The sequence below is a fragment of the Hyperolius riggenbachi genome, chromosome 5 (genome assembly GCF_040937935.1).
Source record: "Hyperolius riggenbachi isolate aHypRig1 chromosome 5, aHypRig1.pri, whole genome shotgun sequence".
NCBI classification, from domain to species: Eukaryota; Metazoa; Chordata; class Amphibia; order Anura; family Hyperoliidae; genus Hyperolius; species Hyperolius riggenbachi.
The window spans coordinates 69,773,236-69,793,752 of record NC_090650.1 but is presented as its reverse complement, the minus strand read 5'-3'; the positions used below and the strand labels follow the sequence as shown (position 1 = coordinate 69,793,752).

At 43.1% G+C, this 20,517-nt stretch overlaps 1 protein-coding gene across 5 annotated transcripts in view; it reads right to left on the bottom strand.

Moving 5' to 3' along the window:
• Nucleotides 1-20,517, bottom strand: part of PTPRN2 (protein tyrosine phosphatase receptor type N2) — a 1,331,885-nt gene that overhangs the window by 981,667 nt on the left and 329,701 nt on the right. For all 5 annotated transcript variants that reach the window (XM_068235852.1, XM_068235856.1, XM_068235855.1 and 2 more), the window contains one exon: nt 11,200-11,313. In XM_068235852.1, the coding sequence (XP_068091953.1) occupies nt 11,200-11,313 (114 nt within the window). The remainder of the gene's footprint in view (nt 1-11,199; nt 11,314-20,517) is intronic.

The window sequence follows — 20,517 nt, the reverse complement described above, 5'->3', positions numbered from 1 at the left end:
TGCCCCCCTACCCACCAGGCTACCCACCATGCTACCCACCTACCCACCACTGCTGCCCACCTACCCACCACTGCTGCCCACCTACCCACCAGGCTACCCAGCAGGCTGTCCACCTACCCACCAGGCTACCCAGCAGGCTGCCCACCTACCCACCACTGCTGCCCACCTACCCACCACTGCTACCCAGCAGGCTGCCCACCTACCCACCAGGCTACCCAGCAGGCTGCCCACCTACCCACCACTGCTGCCCACCTACCCACCACTGCTACCCAGCAGGCTGCCCACCTACCCACCACTGCTACCCAGCAGGCTGCCCAACTACCCACCACTGCTGCCCCCCTACCCACCAGGCTACCCACCATGCTACCCACCTACCCACCACTGCTGCCCACCTACCCACCAGGCTACTCAGCAGGCTGCCCACCTACCCACCACTGCTGCCCCCCTACCCACCACTGCTACCCAGCAGGCTGCCCACCTACCCACTAGGCAATCAGGCTGCTCACCCTTAACCACCTACCCACCAGGCTATCAGCTTGCCAACACTCAAATCTGCTACCGATATTGTGTATTTTGTGGTCAGATCTGCTACCGACATTGTGTATTTTGTGGTCAGATTAACTGCCGACATTGTGTATTTTGTGGTCAGTTTAACTACCGTCATTGTGTATTTTGTGGTCAGTTTAACTACCGTCATTGTGTATTTTGTGGTCAGTTTAACTACCGACGTGTATTTTGTGGTCAGTTTAACTACCGTCATTGTGTATTTTGTGGTCAGTTTAACTACCGATATTGTGTATTTTGTGGTGAAATCTGGTGCTGACATTGTGTATGTTCTGGTCAAATCTACCGCAAGATTGAATGATTTTTTTCTGGTCAAATCTGCCGACATGATTGAATGTATTTTCTTGTGAAATCTGCTCACATAACGTGTAATGTCTGGTGAAATGTTCTCGCATTACGTGTATTTTATGTTGAAAGCTTCTGACATTTTGTGTATTTTCTGGAGAAAAGCAGCGCAATGATGTGAATTTTCTGGAGAAAGGTTGACTAAAACTTGGGTGCACTTTTAAATTAGCTCCGCCCCATCCGGTCATAGCCACGCCCATTTTTTCGCCGCAGGTGGTGGACCGTGGGTGGGGGGGGGGGTGTCTTTCAATACCTAGCACCGGGTGTCAAATGCCCTAGGCATGCCACTGGGTCAAACAAAAACCAACTAATTCTGAGAAACTCAAAGAAGCGATTATGAAAGAATGGGTTGCTATCAGTCAGGATTTGACCCAGAAGTTGATTGAGAGCATGCCCAGTCGAATTGCAGAGGTCTTGAAAAAGAAGGGCCAACACTGCAAATACTGACTCTTTGCGTAAATCTCATGTAATTGTCAATAAAAGCCTTTGAAACGTATGAAGTGCTAATAATTATATTTCAGTACATCACATAAACAACTGAAACAAAGATCTAAAAGCAGTTTAGCAGCAAACTTTGTGAAAACTATTATTTTTGACAGTCTCAAAACTTTTGGCCAGGACTGTACAGTCTCTAATAGAGAATGTGCAGGAATTGGCTACTGTCTCTGGAATTGGTAATCGGCATGGGCAGAAATGGGAATTTCTGTGGAATCGTAAATTGGCATTTCCCACCATCTCTACTGGGAAGCTCCACTCAGCTGTGAATTATTCTTCATGTTCTATGCCCTACATTGCAGTAGCTTTCTATTCTAGCTATTACTTTTTCTTTACACCGTTCACACTTTTTAATGGGAGCTGAATGCTGCCTTGAGCCATTGCTCCATGTAGGCGCAAGGAGAGGCCCAAAATATGAAACGTTGCCTGAGGAGTCTCCAAAGAATTGGGAGAACATGCCAGGAACTGCTGTCAGATATTAGGACACTGGAAAGGTCAGCAAGTTACAAGGCCAGTCGACACGGGAGAGTGCGAAGCACTGTAGCCTGAAGCAGCTTTCAGGAATGCAGGAGTGAATGTGGCGAGGTCAGTAACATAGGTGGGTCACCAGGAGCATTAGCACAATTCCGACAGCCTTGTTACAAAAAAAGCAGACAATGTAACGGATCACAAAGCCCCAGTCATGTCCATGTACCAGAAACTTAAAATGTCCAGTATTTCACTTGGTGCAGTGAAATAAGAAGAGTATAAGAAGAAGAATTAGCTAAACAAGGCACGCTCACAGGAAGGGGCGATTTTGTCTGGTTAAACCATTTTCATTTAAAGCAAGTTTTCTGCTGCTTTTTTTCCAGCCGCTTTTACAGCAGCAACGAGCCTTATAGGTGCGGTACGATCAGCTGAAAGCATCGCACTGTAACATTAAAAATAGGTTAGGCACAGTAATCTCACTTCTGGCTGCAAACCAAGCTATAGGCGAGGTTCTCTAGCACTCACTTCCTGTGGCCCAAAAAAACTAATTGCACAGAAGGGTACTGAAAAAATACGTTTCAGCACATGTGCACTGCAATGCAAAACATTTAAAATACGTGCATCGCCATTGACTTATACTACTTCTGGTCACCGCACATCAAACAGTAACACGCTGTTTCTTTCAATTCTAGTGCATCGCATTGCACCATGGCAGGTATGAAATGCCCCGTAGATTTTAATTATTTTAGTGTTACCCTGCGATAAAAAAGGGTAACGCACGGCAATGAAAACACCCTAGTGCCGTGACCTGCAAATGTGGCTTTCCAGCCGTTAAGGAACTACAAGTCCCACAATGCATTTGCCTTTATAAATCATGGTTGTAGCTGTAAGACTCCCGCAATGCATTGTGGGACTTGTAGTTCCTTAACAGCTGGAGAGCCAAGTTTGGAGATCACTGCCCTAGTGTGAAAGGGGCCTCAATGAAAGCAAGAGAGTCTACTATATAACTAACATACAGCACTATCCTCTCTTTTTCCTCCTTCTCATTTGTTTAGTCATCTCTGACTCTTCGTGACCATATGTACTTTGGCACTGGTTAGATCTTCAGGCAGTCCAGAGAACTCTCATTAGTTTCCTCCACACCCACAATTCAAAAGCACCAACTTTTTTATGCATGACCTTGTTTATAGTCCAACTTTCACAGCCATGTTACTACTAGGAAGACAATAGCTCTAACCCTTTCCACTCGTATGTCCCGCATAGCGGGACATCGCGAAATCCGCGTTCTAGTCGCATGCCCCGCTATGCAGGACATTTTTTTTGCGGCGGTTTGCAGCGCATCTGGCCGCACGGATAGCCTGATCTCTGTCCCTATACTTAGTGGGCATGTAAAACTACATGCCCACACAGGTGGTACCCCCCTCCCCTACACAGGAAGTGGGCAATCAGCGCTGGCAGGAAAAAGCAGCATCAACTCTGCTTTGTTGTTGCTGATTGTTCCTGCTTTTCTGCATGGCCTTTTTAGCAGATTCCTGGCAGGTTTTTTTTATTCAGATTCCTGGCAGATTACTTTTGGCAGATTCCTGGCAGATCCCTTGCATGTTCCTTCTTGCAGATCCCTTCCGGTTATTTTTTGAAGATTCCTTGCAAATTCCTTACAGAGCGGAGCAATGGCATCCTCTGCAGCCCGTAAAAGAAAAATGGCAGCATTTGAGGTGGCACAGCGGATTATGAATGACAGCAGCTCAGAATCACATGTGCAGGATTCTGGTGATGACAGTGACTATACTGTCACTGATGAGGAGGATTATTGCTACAGTGATGACACTGATATTGACGAGGCTGATGAAGGTGGGCAAGCTGATGAAAGTGGGGAGAGTGATGGTGATCACAGAAAATGGGCAAGCTTCTCTCCTACCAGTGACTGCTTGCTGCATAATTTTCCCTTTACTGTGTGTAACGCAGGGGTACAACTGCCTGCATAAACGGTCAGTGGGTTTTTTGAGCTTTTTTTTTTTTTTTTTACACCGGCCCTTTTGGAAGAAATTATTAATGAAACAAATGATTATGCCAAAAGGAAGTTAGAAAATAACCCTCCTTCACCCAGATTCATCTGGAGGAGCTGGACTGATGTTACTATGCAGGAAATAAAGACATACTTTGGAGTAATTCGTAGGATGGCACTGCAAGAAAGGGGATCTATCCAGTATTTTTTCTCAACTCGGTGGATCAATTACACCCACTTTTTTGAAGATATTTTTTCTTGTGAGCAATTTAGTCAGGTCCATTGGATGCTACATGTTTCTCCACCCATCAGTGGTCATGAAGGCCCTCAAACTAGGGGTTGGAAGGTCAGGATCTTGACTGAGCATATGAAAGAAAGATGCAGAAGTCTGTTTATACCCCATATGAATGTAGTGATTGACGAAAGCACAATTAGTTTCTAAGGAAGATCAAAGTACAAGATGTACAATCCTCAGAAACCAAGCAAGTGGGGGCTACGAGTGTTTTCTATGGCTGATTGTAAGACTGGATACCTCTTTGCGTTTGAACCATATTATGGATCTGTAACTACGGAAAGCTTGCCAAGGCCAGACTTGCCATTTTCAGCTCGCATTGTCCTTTATTTTTGTACAAATCTGAAACAAGCCACTCCTGGATATGGATACCATTTATTTACAGATCGATTTTATACCAGTCACATATTGGCTCAAGAGTTACTAAAAGAAAAAATTCACATAACTGGAACTGTCATGCCCAAGCGTAAAGGTCTACCAAGTGAGATAAAAAAACTGAAACTGAAGAGTTGTGAAGTTCGTGCTTGGAAACTTGACAGTGATGAGATGGTATTGGCATGGAAGGATAAGCGTATTATACACATGCTTAGCACTTTCTACCCTGCTACTACAACAACACAGCAGAGAAGAATGAAAGGTAGAGTGACTGAAAATGTTGAGAAGCCCACAGCAGTCGTAGAATATACTAAACACATGGGAGCAGTTGACCGATTTGATCATTACACCCGTAGTTACTCTTTCAACGGGAAGTCACTGAAGTGGTGGAGGAAGACTTTTTTTGGTTGTTGGAGCTGGCAGTAGTGAATAGCTTCATAATTTACAACCAGTTCCGTCCACATGAACCAAAGGATCATATCAGCTACCGCAAGGACCTAATTCTTGAGTTGGTTTGCGAACAACGAGCCTCTAGGCCTCAGCAGAAATATGGCCGCCCTTCTTCATTGGACGTGGAGGAGCGTCTAAATGGCATCCAGCATTTTATTGCTAATAATCCCGATGGAAACACCAAAGATTGCACAGTGTGCAGTGACAGGAAGACACCTGGTGGCAGGCGAAAAAAAACCTATTATTGCTAAACTTGCTCACGCAGGCCAGGATTACACCCAGGAAATTGTTTTAAAGTGTACCATACTTTGGCCAACTTCTCTGCTACCAGCCAATAGAAGACACCAAACTGTCCAAATAAGGTATGAAATGAAACATTATAATGTGTTCTTTAAAATAAGGTATACCATGTTACTGTGTTACCTTCCATGTAAGAATGGGAGAGAGAGTAAGAGGGAGAGTGAATTTCTGTTAAAAAAAAAATGAGTAGAAACGACTCCCTTTAGGAAAAAACTCAGGGTGGAAAGGGTTAAAGAGACTTTGTAACACATTTTTCAGCCTTATTTCTTCTATCCTATAAGTTCCTATACCTGTTCTAATGTGCTTTGGAATACTGCAACCTTTTCTAGTTGCACTGTCTATGTAATATAACTAATCTTCTTTCCTTTGTCGACACAGAGAGGACTGCTGCCTCTGCTGTGATGGGGAGAAGTTATGCATGCCCTCTGCAGGCCCCCTGCAGGCTCAGTGCGTGTGCTTTGTTTATTAGTCACAGACAGGCCTCTGCTCTCTGTTTCAGGTTGTCATGCTGAGAAACTGTGAGAATCCCTGACAGGAGTGCAGATAATTCACTGGTAATAAAAACTTGTAGTATACTTTAACATGTAAATATATATATACACATACATCACTTCCTGGTTAGCGGCCATGTTTTTTGTTTGTAAACACTGCCTAAAACGGGCGATTAAAAGCCAGAAATTCCGCGGGGAGTGGTGGAAACGAGAGGAATCCAGGAGATCACAGTGACTTGATTGGTATGTTTTTTATTGTACAAATCGGATAGTACAGATTCTCTTTAACTATCCTGATCTTTGTTGGTAAAGTGACATCTCTATCCTTTAGTATCTTGACCAAATTTGCCATAGCTTTCCTCCCAAGCAACAAGCGTCTCTTAATTTGATGGCTGCAGTCACCATGTGCAGAGGTCTTTGATCCCAGGAAGGTGAACAACTTCTACTTTTTACGCATCTATTCGTAGATGGTTCATTGGAGCAGATGACATGCCTTTAGTTTTCTTAGTATTAAGCAGTAGACCAGCTTTAGCACTTTGTTTCACTTTCATGACCAGGCTCTCTTTCACCTTAATGTAATGGTACATACACAAGTATTGTTGTCGCCCCCCAGAGATCGGAAAATAATACTTTGGCAACAGTGCGGTGCTGAATGCTGTACAGATCCGTCCCTGGCTGCCCTGATTCTATAGAGAGGGGAGCAGGGATGGTGGCACAGCACACAATGGGGCAGCTTCAAGGAGGGGGAAGAGAAGACAAATGCACTCAGCCTGTGCCCATCCAAAATGATCAGCCATTCTGGATCTATTGGTGATGCATCAGGGCCACAATACAAACGCTCAGCACAGACAGCCCTTACCAGTGGCCTCAGCTGAGAACCATCTAGCATGTATGAGGCTCAAGTCTGCATGATATACTTGTATTATAGACAGCATCCATTCAACGACCTTTGAAGATCGATGCTACACACGCCCAATTTAAAGCAGAACTCCGAATTTGAAGTACTTAGGAGGTGCATGTCACATTGGTATGAATAAAGTTCATCTGAGAAGCTACAGAAGTTTTAACCACTTGAGGACCTAGCCTTTACCCCCCCTTAAGGACCAGTGCTGTTTTTTCAGATCTGTGCTGGGTGGGCTCTACAGCCCCCAGCACAGATCAAATGACAGGCAGAGTGACCAGATCGCCCCCCTTTTTTCCCCACTTGGGGGATGATGTGCTGGGGGGGTCTGATCGCTCCTGCATGCTGTGGGTGGCGGGGGGGCACCTCAAAGCCCCGTCCACCGCAAGATTCCCCCTCTCCCTCTTCTCCCTCCCTGCCCGAGAGATCGGAGGCTGCACAGGAACGGATCTGTCCTGTGCAGCCTCTAACAGGCTCCCCGTTGTCATGTGACAGCGATCCCCGGCCGCTGATTGGCCGGGGATCGCTGATCTACTACAAGGCTGCTACTGTAGCAGCGTTGTAAAAATGTAAACAAAGCGGATTATTTCCGCTTGTGTTTACATTTAGCCTGCGAGCTGCGATCGGCAGCCCGCAGGCTATTCACGGAGGGCCCCCCGACGTGAAATGACAGGAAACAGCCGCTCGCGCGAGCGGCTGTTTCCTAATTAGCCTGTAGCCGGCGACGCAGATCTGCATCGCTGGTCCTGCAGCTACCACTTTGCCGACGCGCGTTATGAGTGCGCGGTCGGCAAGTGGTTAAAGTTGCTGATCACTTTTATTCATTATCTTCTGTGTGAGCACCACATATCTGCATCACTTCTGCGATTGGGCCACCTAACTATAATTCAGGAGGTGACTTACCTCATTCTGCTCTATTAGTGAGGAATTTCAAATTGTTACAGGATTTCTCCTATTGCGTAACAGCACAAATACTTAAAATTCAATTGTTTATTTCTGTGTGAATGCTCTGTTCACATATCTGTGAGCTATAATCAGGTCTGATTATTGTTCTCTGCACATCACTTCATGTTCCTGTCTGTTTCAAGTAAATAGAGTAGCAGGAAAAAAGGGTGTCGGCTGAGAAATGCCGAAAAGGGCACCGTCATAGACTCTAATGTAATTATCATTAATACGGCAAAAAAAAATCTGAAAAAAGGGCGCCGCGATAAATATCGTTAACCACATTTTGAACATAAAAGTTTTTGAAGTATGTTATTGTTTTAGAAGCTTGCAACGTTATAGTCTTTATCATATTAGTTTTATGTACAGATTTTACATTATCAAAGATATTATTATTTCTATGTGTAAAAGGGTGTTTCTGCTGAGGGAGTGGGTAGGGTGCGGCACCACCAGGAGGGGTGGTTAGGGTTAGTCGTTGTTTCTATGTGTAAAAGGGTGTTTCTGCAGAGGGTGTGGTTAGGGTTAGGCACCACCGGGGGGGGGGGTAGTTGGGGGGGTGGTTAGGGTTAGGCTAAATAGGGACATTAACAGGAACATAAAGAATAAAGTTCTTATGACTAACATCTTCACACAAGGCTTTAGGAATAATAAAGCTGGTGAACAGTGAATACAATGCGATGAGCAAAAATGGCAATCCTCTTCTATTCACAAATTTGTGTGAAAATGGAAAATTAGATTTTCTTGAAAAATGCATTTGAAAATCATTTTGTAATACCTTAATTTTTTTGTTGGTTTTTTTTTCTGCCTCAAAAAGTGTAATTTTATGATAACTCAACCGGCACAGTACAGAGCAAGCTCTTGTATCATACCTGCACATCTACGCGAATATGCATCGTGGATTGTGATTGGCTGCCTGCCAAAGTGAAAGAACTAGAGCAATTTCATGGCTACTTTCTTATATTCATTTTCAGTGACAATATCTTGAAAATACAATGTTTTTTCACGATATGGTCACTAAGAATGAATATAAGAAAGATAACACTGTTACACTATATTTTTGAAGATGAAAATGCTATTTTCGGTGTGTAAATAATGTTGCCAAATATTCGTGAGCAACACAATGTACAGACTGCTGTTTAGGGTAAACGTTAAACAACTGTCAGCCAGGGGCTCCTCATACTTCTTCAGGGGTATAAATTCAGTAATGTTATAGGAACATTGGTAGGAGGTGCCCAGTATGGATGACAAAATATATATATATGCAGTATAATTGGTATGAAAAATAAAGGTAAGTATTGCCCTACCTTAAAATGAGGACTCACTGATCATACAAAAAAAAGAAAAAATCTGCACAAGACAACGCGTTTCGCTGCTACAAGCAACTTCATCAGGTCAATAAAAGTGACTAATATATCAGAAGATGATACACCAGAGCGTCTGAGCTAATTTAGTAACCCATCACAATAGTTTTATCAGTCAGAAAATATTTTGTGGTTCGATTTAATACAGTTATAAATATACTTTTAACCAACATGATTAATAAATAACATGCATCAATCACTAAACATGGAAACTTTAAATAAGCTATTCAATAAAATTGGCCTTCAGGCACTATAATACATTTCTTTGAAGGCTTTTAAAATGTATTTGGTCCATCTGCCCAATCCAAGCATCTCCCAAATGTTTGGCGCTGTCCAGTGTAAGTCAATCTAGTCTCCCTTCTCTTTTTATGTGTAGAAATATGATGCGTTTGATCACTGCTTCTAGCCATCCAGCCACTTCCTTATATGAATGATAGTACAAAAAGTGTACTTCATCTCTGATAAATGCTATATGACTCTGTGCGTCGAAAAAATGCAGAACAGCCCGTAATAGACTTGTACATTAAAGTCACCATAAGTACGATCTGCTACTAATGCTCTCCCATCTTTTCCTTCAAACCATCACTTTGTTACTTTGATGAATGTGATGATCTGTCTCATCATGGAATTAATTATACTTCACCATCTGCTGGCAAGCATCCATTTCCTATTGCTCTTTGATTATTCCCAGGATTGTTGAATTTGTTTGATGTTGTTTTTGCTGTAAAAGGTTGCTCTTGTCAAAGTGGGAGATGATCCTGGCACACATTAATATTTTGGCTGTTTAGAGACTAAGAAAAGTCAGACTTTTTGGCATGTTTCTGCACTGACGGAAAATATACCAAGTGAAGTTCACAACTTTATTAATCGTTGTGTTTACACGAGGAATTCAAATAATGGATAGTCAAAAGACTGAACTGTAAAAAGGAGTCATATACACAGCTAAAAGAGTTTATTAGAAATGTCTTATGCTGGGAATACACGGTTCGTTTTTGAGGCGATTAGATGGTTCGATAGATAATTTCCGACATGTCCGATCTCCCTTTCGCTCATTTCATCGCTTGATTTCTGATAGAAGTTAATGGAAAAAGATAAGAAAAACGAGCGGAAGATAAGAGCATCGACTGCAGAATCGAGCGGCAAAAACGATCGAGAGGAGAATCGAGTGCCAGAAACGAACCGTGTATTCCCAGCATTAGTGGGGACTAAAAGATTTTCATTATTGTTGGTTAGTCATCATGAGATCTAAGTGATATAGCAAATTATCTGACCTGACTATTCTCCAGGTGTAAAGAAAGTCACAAAAGCTGGCCTTACATCAATTGATTGTGGGGCACGATTGACCATTTGATTCAATAACTGGATCAAATCGGATAAAAATCGGTGAAGCAACAAGTATGCCTGGTAAACAATTCCATTATTTTGAGATAAAATTGGAATCAAATGTATTTGAGTGAGCATGCGGAAAACAATCTCGGGCCAACGTGGTTGATCGGGAGCAGTAACAGTGTGACCGACAAACATCAAGTAAATCTCACCTGCTCCAGCTGCGATGACTTCCAGTCTTACCCGCTGTATTATACGGGGTACCGTATAATAAATGTATTGATTTATATGAAGACAGGATCTCGTGTCTGCTTTTGGGAGGCAAGCCCACCACTTCCTCCAAGCAATTTTTAAAAATTGCATTGACTTTTATCCTGCTGGCGCCTCTGTTCTACATACGATCACAAGGAGGAGATTTTTTGCAAATATAAGTGTCATCCAAATACATTAATTACAAGAGATCTTGAAAGGATTTTGAGGTATTTATGGCCAATAGATAAGCCATTTGATTTACTTATTCCCTACATAGACTCAGGCTGATGGAGAGTTTTTTCTACAGACCCTATCCTGTACAGTCTATGCTGATGGAGCCTGGAAACAGTTAACTGTATGTTACTGAGTGGGGGGTGGGGCACTCAGAGGGGCACAGTGACTCCCAGGGGTGGGCCAGCACCCCATGTATGCACCAGTGTAGCGCCGACACTGAGGGTGAGGCCGATTTCCTAATCAGGAAATATAAACAGCTCTGCAAGCACAAATTCTTCCCCCCTAAAAATAGGTTTTTAAAACAAAAACACAGATTGATAAAATGGGCTCCTTTATCAGGTACAAAGAAATATACTAAAGACTCTCTGGTCTTGCTTGTAAAAGGTTAGGATGGTTACCTCTGTGGGAAAGCTTCTGAAGAATACTCCTCAGGCGCTGCACAACAGGAGGTGAAACTTCGTACTTGAATACGTCTATCACGGGCAGCCGCTGACATCTCCCGAACACTCCATCTGTATCGGAGACAAAGAGCAACATTTTTCAAATGAAGTTTACTCACATGTGCGGAATGAAAACAAGCTTCATTTCAGTGAACAGCAGCAGTGCTGATATACAGTTCAAAGAAAAAGAGGGAAAACAGGGGGGCAGGTCCATGACATGTCATTGGATCGGCCACTGAATAAGAACAAGATATACAATCACAGTAACACTTATTAAAAGTTATTTGTCCTTCAAGAGTAAACATAAAACTTTTGAATATTCTTCATACTCTCTCTAGTCAGCATTCTGGCTAATGCCTTGGAATTAACAGATTAGTAATTTTGGGTGCAGGGATCGGCATGCATCTAATGGACGCCAGTGTTAATTATTGGTAATCAGGCGTCCAAGTGGTGGGTTGGGTGCCTGATGCGACTAGTAGCCAATCAGCTACTACATAGGAATAAATGGTTGTATGGTTGTAGCTAAACATAGATGGTCGGCTACAACTAGCAGTTGTTTGTGCAGTTGGGAGTTTTAGGCACTTACAAGGAGTGGGGGTTAGGGATGGGGTAAGGGCCCATTTAAACTTGGTGTGCGTTAGTATGCGCTAGTACACGTTGGTACGTGTTTTTTCCATAGCGGTGCACTGTGAAAAAGATTTCAGTTAAAACGTGTTAAGCGTGAAAGGTGCCATTGGAAAACCTAGGCATTACTTTGAAAATCAGTTTTCTTTCAGTTATAACTAAGAGCAACTGATTAAGTGTAAACAGTAGGTGGGGGGTTTTGAGGCAGTAGGTGGGGGGTTTGTTTTAGGCACTTAGAGGTCGGGTAGGGTTAGGCATTAGGTGGGGATGAGGTTTAGGCACTTAGAGAAGGGGTTAGGCATGAGGTGGGGGGTTTAATTTTAGGCAATTAGAGGGGGTGTTGGTAATTTAACTTACATCCCCTGGAACCCAACTCATGCAGTAGCACCGCAATATGTTATCGGCATTAGAGAGGAGACTAGAAACCGCATTGCTCTACTAACTGATCCAGCAATCATAGCCGTCCTTTGACCTGTGCGACTAGAGCGGTCGCACAGGGCGCCGGCTTCCAAGGGGGGCGCCTAATAGCTGATTACTTATACTGAGAGCACCTACACCTGATTTCCTATACTGGGGGCACCTATAGCTGGCTACCTTTACTGAGGGCATCAACACCTGAATACCCATACTGGAGGCACCTACGCCTGGCTGCCTATGGGGGTGATGGAGACCTTCAACTGACTATACTGGGGGCACCTATACTTGGCAACCTATATTGAGGACACCTACACATGAGATCGGGTGGCTTTTTTTTGGGGGGGCGCACTGCGGCATGGTGCAAATTCGTGGTTATTAATAGTATTTTTCCTACTATACATATGTGAAGTGTCAGAGATCTGAGCATTTGGCATGCTGTGTCACATCGTCAAAAAGGTTGCTAACCACTGTCCTAAGAGATATCTCAAGGTGAATTGCAAACGGGCCTGTGTGTGAGTGCGTCTGTGTGTGTGTGTGTATGTGTGTGCGCGCATGCGTGAAGAGGATTAAGGGGGGGGGGGGGGCACAAAAATCAGGTTTTGCTCAGGGCGCTGTGAAACCTAAGGCCGGCCCTGCCAGCAATAATGAAGTCCCCTCCTGGAACAATAGAATTGTTGGAGTTGACCTGGAAAAAATTGTTTATCTTTGTTGTCAAAGTAGAAACTGTATAATCCCCTTCTGAATGTGCATTTAAACTCAGGCTGAGACATGCAATCTTAGCAAGGACAGAAAAGGCTGTTTTATGTTATTTTAATATTTCCTTTATGTTATCTCCAGATAACAAATACCCAGGTTGGAGGGTCAATGAGGACATTACCATGGGACTTTCAAAATGAGAAAATAAGAATTGTGAGAATATATATTTTGATTTCCCCGTTAACAAGGCCACAAGACATCTCCGACATCACCCTCTCCTGTGCCTCACACAGACTCTTCCCCTGGCCTCTGCCTCTCACAGTGACCCCCTCCTCCTCTCCAATGCTCAACACTAACTTTCCTCCGTCAAGACATCAGAAATGGCTGGTGCCACACTAGCGGAAAAGTAATTATTATTTTTTTTTTTTTTTGCGTGGAGGGGGGCGGGGTTAATCTGTTCATTGGGGAAAGGGGTCAGCAGCCAAGGCCAGAAGTGTGAACTAAAAATCCTTGCTTTAAATTAAAAGCGGATGTGCCCAAATTAATCTTTCCATTAGTAAGTCCCTCCACTGCAAGCCTCAGCCTCACTTTGAGGAGGGCCTATATTCCTTCCAATTAGGAAGAGGTACTCATTGTCATCAAAGTCAATTCAGCAGGCTCAGTATGTCCCACACAAGACTTTAACCTCCTTGGCGGTATTGACGAGCTCACTGGGCCCACTGGGCCGATTTTGATAATTTTAAAAATAAAACACGCACAGGATTTCCGGACGGGCTTGATCGCCGGCGGTGATCGGAAGGGTGGGAGGGAAGGAGCAGGGAGGGGGGAATCATGTAGCTAGCGCTAGGCTAGCTACACAATTTAAAAAAATTTAAAAAAAAAACCGCTGCGCAGCCACCCTGGCAAAATAAATAGAAAGCCAGGGTGGTTAAAGGACCACTATTGCGAAAAAAAGACCAGACTGTCTACAGGCACCTGGCTCACTGACCTGGCTCTGTATGTCAAGATCGGAGGATAAAAATTGTACAAAACCACGATAAAAAAAAATATATGTGTCCAACTTTATTTTTATCTAAAAGTGCAAAAGATATTTCCAGTAAGAAATTTTCATATAAAAAAAACTTCACAGATAAGAAGTCAGTCCTTCCAAGGGAAATAATACAATTTGGCAATTGCAATCAGAGAACAGTGTAAATTTTGTTTACGTAACAATTTCAGGCAAGTACACTAGTCCGTTTCATGTCAGTATCAACCCTTCACTAGGCCTTTGCAACACAAAGAATCTAAAACCAAAAAAATACACTTAATATACACAAGTATTATGCCATACAAAAACTCCCATAGGGTTGGGAAAGAAACACCGGGAGAAGGAAAATGCAGAGAAAGAGCAGGTCACTGGCCTGGCTGGACATAAAAACACACATTTTGACAAGTAACTTGTGTACCAGCGACCTCTGCCCCCTTAAGGACCAGAGACCGCTGGTACAAGAAATGGCGGAATAGCGAACCTCAGCCATCCACTCTGCCGTCTCTATGGTGGCAGAGTTCCCGTAAGCCAGTCAGGAGCCGCTTTCATTGGCTCCTGAACGTGTCTATCAATGTAAGCCAATGGGAGCTGCTTACTTTGATAGACAGGGTCAGAAGCCAGTGAAATCGGCTCCTGACCCACTCACAGGGCTCTGCCGTTATAGAGATGGCAGAGCGAGCGAGCTGTGGCAGGGAGACAGCAGCAAGATCGTCAGGAGCGACGAAAGTGGCGAGAACGCGCGGCATCGGTGTATTGAAATCTACGCTCTGGCAGCCAGATAGCTATCAAAACAGGGCGTGGATTTCAATTATCAAGGTCCTTAAGTAGTTAATAAAAGTCAGGTGATCAACAGCGGTGGGCAGAAATGGCTATCCTACCTAAAGACCCATTTCATCTTAAGCCTCTTCTAATTTCAGCTGTGTGTTCTGTGCACTTTGTCTTTTGTGGTTTGCTTACAGTTGAGCCTTATGAAAACAAGATCAGTATTTTTAAAGCCTAGCAATACAAAATCTTACATAAAATCACTCATTAGCATTCAAGAGGCATATAAACGCCCAACTCCTGAGTGTGTATGACGAAGATATACAGTATCTCGCAGAGCTGATAAAGTAGCAGCGAAATTTAATTGGTATTTGTTTGGTCTGTTGATTGGCGAGAATGTGACAAGAAATGTATTATTTTTCATATCTGAATTCAGATGGTTTCCTGGCGGTTTGGAGAAATGAAACAGAACATGCTGAAACTTTAGCAGGGAAATGCATTATGTATTAAAAGCCAGTAAAAAATGAGATAAACAAGATTATTCAATGGCATGTTTAACAAACCTCAACTCAACTAGACTTGTAGGGGAGAAAAAACAGATTTAGAAAAAGGTTAGACTCTCTAAACCTTAAAGTTCCATGTATGTGAAGCAGACATCACCTATGGCTATTGTATAATTATACAAAAGGGGACCTGTCACTTGGAAGTCAACAAGGATGGAATGTAGAGAAGTACAAAAGTAATTTTGGAAAGGCGGACAATATGGCAGCCTCCGTGGCTCTCCGAAGCAAGATGTGCTTTAAAGTTCGACTAAACACAAAACTGGACAGGGTGCATCCTAATTCCTAATATGAAAAATATTGAAGAAACTCAAAAAGCTTACGGTATATGCAAAAACACAAAAGGTCTTTATTGAAGACTACAATTGTGCAAAAATATTCATAAAAGTTATTCTTCTAAGAACACATTCCATAGCAAAGAATAGCGAACATGCAGTAGCGACAGATCAAGATTAGTGCAGTTGTAAATATTGAGGCGGCAACTTAGACTTGTTTCGGGATAGACCCTTAATCAGGCCTGGAGGGTCCATTCTCCTCCAGCCCCTGCCATGTGCGGTCTCTGTATGTGAAAATTGGATGAGTGGTCTTACCTGGCTTCATCTTACCCAGATGTTTCTTATGATCATGCATTAAATATACAGATTTGTCTTTATGTGGGGAGGCCTGATGAAGGGTATATCCCGAAACAAGTCGACGTTGTCGCCTCAATATTTACTACTGCACTAATCTTTATGTCAATCACTACTGCATGTTCGCCATTCTCTGCTATGGAATATGTTCTTTGAAGGATACCTTTTATGAATATTTTTGCACAAGTGTGGTCTTCAATGAAGACCTTTTGTATTTTTGCAGATCAACTTTTTGAGTTTCTTCAATATTTTTGATACATATCCTTGTACTGGTATACATGGGTGTTGTGGCACCTCTAAGGATTTTGTTCTATATATTTCCCTTTATACGAAATAGGTATCCTAATATGAATCAGGATTATAAATGAATATTATCAATGTACAGTAACAAAGTGGTGGACTGAATACCTTAACAGACTAAAAGTGCTTGCCAGTGAAGTACAGCTAGTTTCCTCTCCTCTCTTGATTAGGCTGCTAGGCAGGTTGATGAGGTGTCACTGTGTTAAACCCAAAGTATGAGGAGCAACTTGTGGTGGGACAGTTAAACAATCAATGTCTCTCCTTTTTGCAAACATCAGGAGAAGATGGGCATGTCTAATCAGAATTAAGTATTTTGATCATAAGAGCAATTGTAAATGCCATAACGCTAATGTATTTTTTGTTACATGTAATGTTTATACAGACTAATGTCTGAACTATTAAAGAGAACCCGAGGTGATTTCTAACAATGCTAACAGCACACAGAGGCTGGGTCTGCTTATATTGCCCATCCTCTGTTGCTATCCCAATTCCCCCTAAGTTCCCCCTTCGCTCTGCTATGCCCATAAATCATCAGCCGAGCTGTGGACACACAGGTTGTTGCAGCCCCTGCTGTTTACCTCTGTAAGTGTCAGTCTAGCTGCTCCCACGCCTCCTCCATAGCTCTGGTCCCTTCCTGTGTCCCTTCCCTCCTGGCTCATGATTTATGGGCATAGCAGAGCGAAGGGGGAACTTAGGGGGAATTGGGATAGCAACAGAGGCTGGGCAATATAAGCAGACCCATCCTCTGTGTGCTGTTAGCATTGTTAGAAATAACCTCGGGTTCACTTTAAACATATTGTGCAGTATTTGCCTAGTTGCCTACTTGAACTTGAAGGTCTTTGCAAAACAGAAGTTTGCCTTCTGAAAACAGAAGGTATTTGTGATTATTCAATTTGGAGTGAGCATTTGAGGTGTGCCGTGCAGCACTGCAATGTGGAAAGTGATCTTTGTGATACTTTGTTATGCTTCATCACATGTCTGCATACTTCCTCATCCATGCCAGGGCTGACCCTGCCTGCAGTAACGCTTACTTTGTGTATCCTGAGTTTGTGCTGGCCCCCACCCGCCTAGGAATTGACCTTATGCAGGTCCATAACAGATCTGGCACTATAACTACAACATAGTACACACTATAAGTATAACTGGACACAGATGGACACAGTAATGGGTACAAAGAGTAGACACTTTTTTTAAAGAAAAGGAAAACCAGGGAAAGCACTATAACTATAACAGATGTACTGTAACTATAATAGAAGGGACTGTATAATAGGTACTAAAACACATGGCTGCGGAGTCGGAGTTAGACTCCAGGTACCCAAAATTGCTCTGACTTCGAGTCGGTGGTTTCATAAACTGAGGAGTCAGAGTCAGGAGTCTGAGTCGGATGATTTTTATACAAAATTTAAAGCCCTGGTATTAGACTAAGAAGTCAGAGATTCGAGGAGTCTGAGCCATTTTGGGTACCTGGATTTGGAGTTGGAGTCGGTGGTTTCATAAACTAAGGAATCGGAGTTGGAGTCAGATGATTTTTAAACCGACTCCACTGCCCTGCTAAAACAGAGAGAGTACTATATCTATAATAGAGGGAACATCATAACTATAACAGAGGGTAGCCAGGTCCCCCCCCCCCCCCCTTGTTTAGGTAACCAGAGTCCCGCCCCTCCCTCACCTCTCCAGGCTCTTTACATCTTCAAGCTTCATCTCTTCAGCACCATCTACTGTCCAGAGTACAAGGCTACAGCCAGCATTTCTCATCAGGTGACTCACCAGCAGGCACTGTTGAGTCACATATTGTGAGACTCGCCGACATGCAGCTGTGGAGACTGTCGTTGAACGGCGCAGGAGAAAGATTCTGAACCTGCAAGGAAACCTGGAGAGGAGAGTCCTATGTTCCATTTACAACTCTGCATTACAGCAGCTGGGGAGAGATGGCATTGAAGGAAGCACCTCTAGGTGACCTCACAGCTCTGTGCCAAGGTTGCTGGTGCACCTCGAGCCTCTACCTTGGCCCGGCCCTGAGTAGAACAACAATGCTCTTGGCCAGCACTCTAACTGCCAGGTATATTGCTTGCTGGTGCGCGGCAGAGAACTAAAATCTAGAAAAAGATCGATATTGTAATTTTGCACCCAATACCCTATATTACGAAAGAGTCTATACATAATTAGCATATGAAGTCCTTTTTAACAAAAGCAAAGGTAGATTTTAATGACAGTTAAAATTAATAATTACAGGCTTATTGGATTCTGCCTGGACACCTTGAAAGCGGTACTATTCCATTACTGTGTCCGGGGTCATCCATTAAAACGAGGGTCGGGGAAGCAGAATAACCGTGCATTAAAGTTGCTAAAAGCACCTATGTTTTAATGAAAATGAAAGACAACTCTCAGTACAATACGATAACAATGATATCTCAATTAGTTGTGCGCTGTAAGATTGAAATGACAGCCTCAGCAGCAGTTTCCAAAGCGTACCTACTAATTAACTCCTAATTAGCTCTTATTGGGAGCATCCCTTATTAGGCGAACTTCCTGCGTGGGGAAAAGATGGTGTCACATTTCAGGCCGACTTCCATCCTTCAAACAAAGAGCTGCTGAAGCTCAATGCATAGACTGGCTATTCTCTTTATTGTGAAGACCTACATGTGCATTGATCATTGGACTGCCGGTTAGAAGAAAGAAAAAAAAAAAGCAGCTTAACTGGGATTGTACAGAACCATAACGAGGAGAGATGATGGCTTAATTACAGACACACACACATGCGGTAATTATGGTAGTCATTATTTCTAGTGTATGGAATGAGGGGAAAGGAGCTGCTGTATGAGTGGGTGTGACCTACATTTACGGCAGTAAACATCTAGGCTCCACTGGCTTGTTCTGTACCACGGTCTGGAGAATGTGTTGTGACCAGGACATTATTATTTAGTATTTATATAGAACTGACATCTTCCACAGTGTGTTTTAAAGAGTACCTGAAGTGAAAATAGACAGGCTCTGTGTACATGATAGAGAATTTTTTGGGGTGGGGGTGGGGGGAGTTGCAGGGTGGAATACTCACCTGTCCTGACATCATCCATCCAGGCAGACGTCATATGCCAGGGCTCCGCGCACCCCCAGCTTACCAAGGCTGTGGAGTCGGTACAAAAATCATCCAACTCCTCAGTGAATGAATCCACCGACTCCAACTGTAATAGCCCTAAAAGGCCATCACATTCATCGTGGTGTGGCGCGGTATGGCGGGTCCCGTCATGGCAGCACAAGAGCTGCAGTGCGTTTATGCAGTTAACCCAGAATTGAGGCATACTTTCATTGTAAAGTGTGTCTCACTGCATGGTTGCATCACATAGGTAACTTGAGCTGTGACCTTTCGGGACCGGCATGGTTAAATTGCCAAAGTATTGCACCCCAACAGACATTTCAAGTGTGGTAGGGGCCTTAGAGTGTGCAGGCAGACTCCTGTCAAACTTCAGGAGAAAGTGTAATTTAGTGCCCTGGATTCTGAACCTTCACAGTGAGTAAAAAGAGAGAAGGTACACAGCTTAGTTCTTAGTAGCATTGGGAATTTACATACACATTTATCATACCCCCCAACTTTTTGAGATGAGAAAGAGGGACACTTAAGTCACGCCTCTGCCACACCTCTGATCATGCCCCCGCCACACCCCCTAGTCACGCATACCATACAGATTTCATAAGAAAAATATGTTGTTTTAGAATTTAAACCACACTGGTCCTTTCTATGCTGGTTCATTGTCCTTCATATTAACATTTTAAAATTAGAAATATATCAATTTAAAGGATGTGAATAAAATGTATAGTCAAACACATTTTTAGTAGAGAAATCTATATATTTACATAGAAAGAGGGACAAAGTCCTGAAAAAGGGACAATGAGGATGAAAGCGGGACAGAGGGACAGGGCTCCCAAAGAGGGACTGTCCCTCCAAAAAAGGTCAGATAAAATTAACCTACACTTATGGCAGTTACATATTGCACATTACACAAATAGTGCAACTCGTATTACCTAGGTAACATGCCTGTTGCTACTGTAACAGAACCTAGGTTATGTGTTGTAATAAACTCAAGTAGCTACTTGCAGAACGCATGTTACATAACTGCTATGGGTGCCGGTTAAATTGCTACGCGCTGCTTGTGCATGCCAGTTTTACCAATCTTTGATGAATTCACTGCATGTTACAGTTCAATTCAAGTGCCCTATAAGAGTTTAGAACATAGATGTTTTAGCTATTGGGTAATATAGTTTT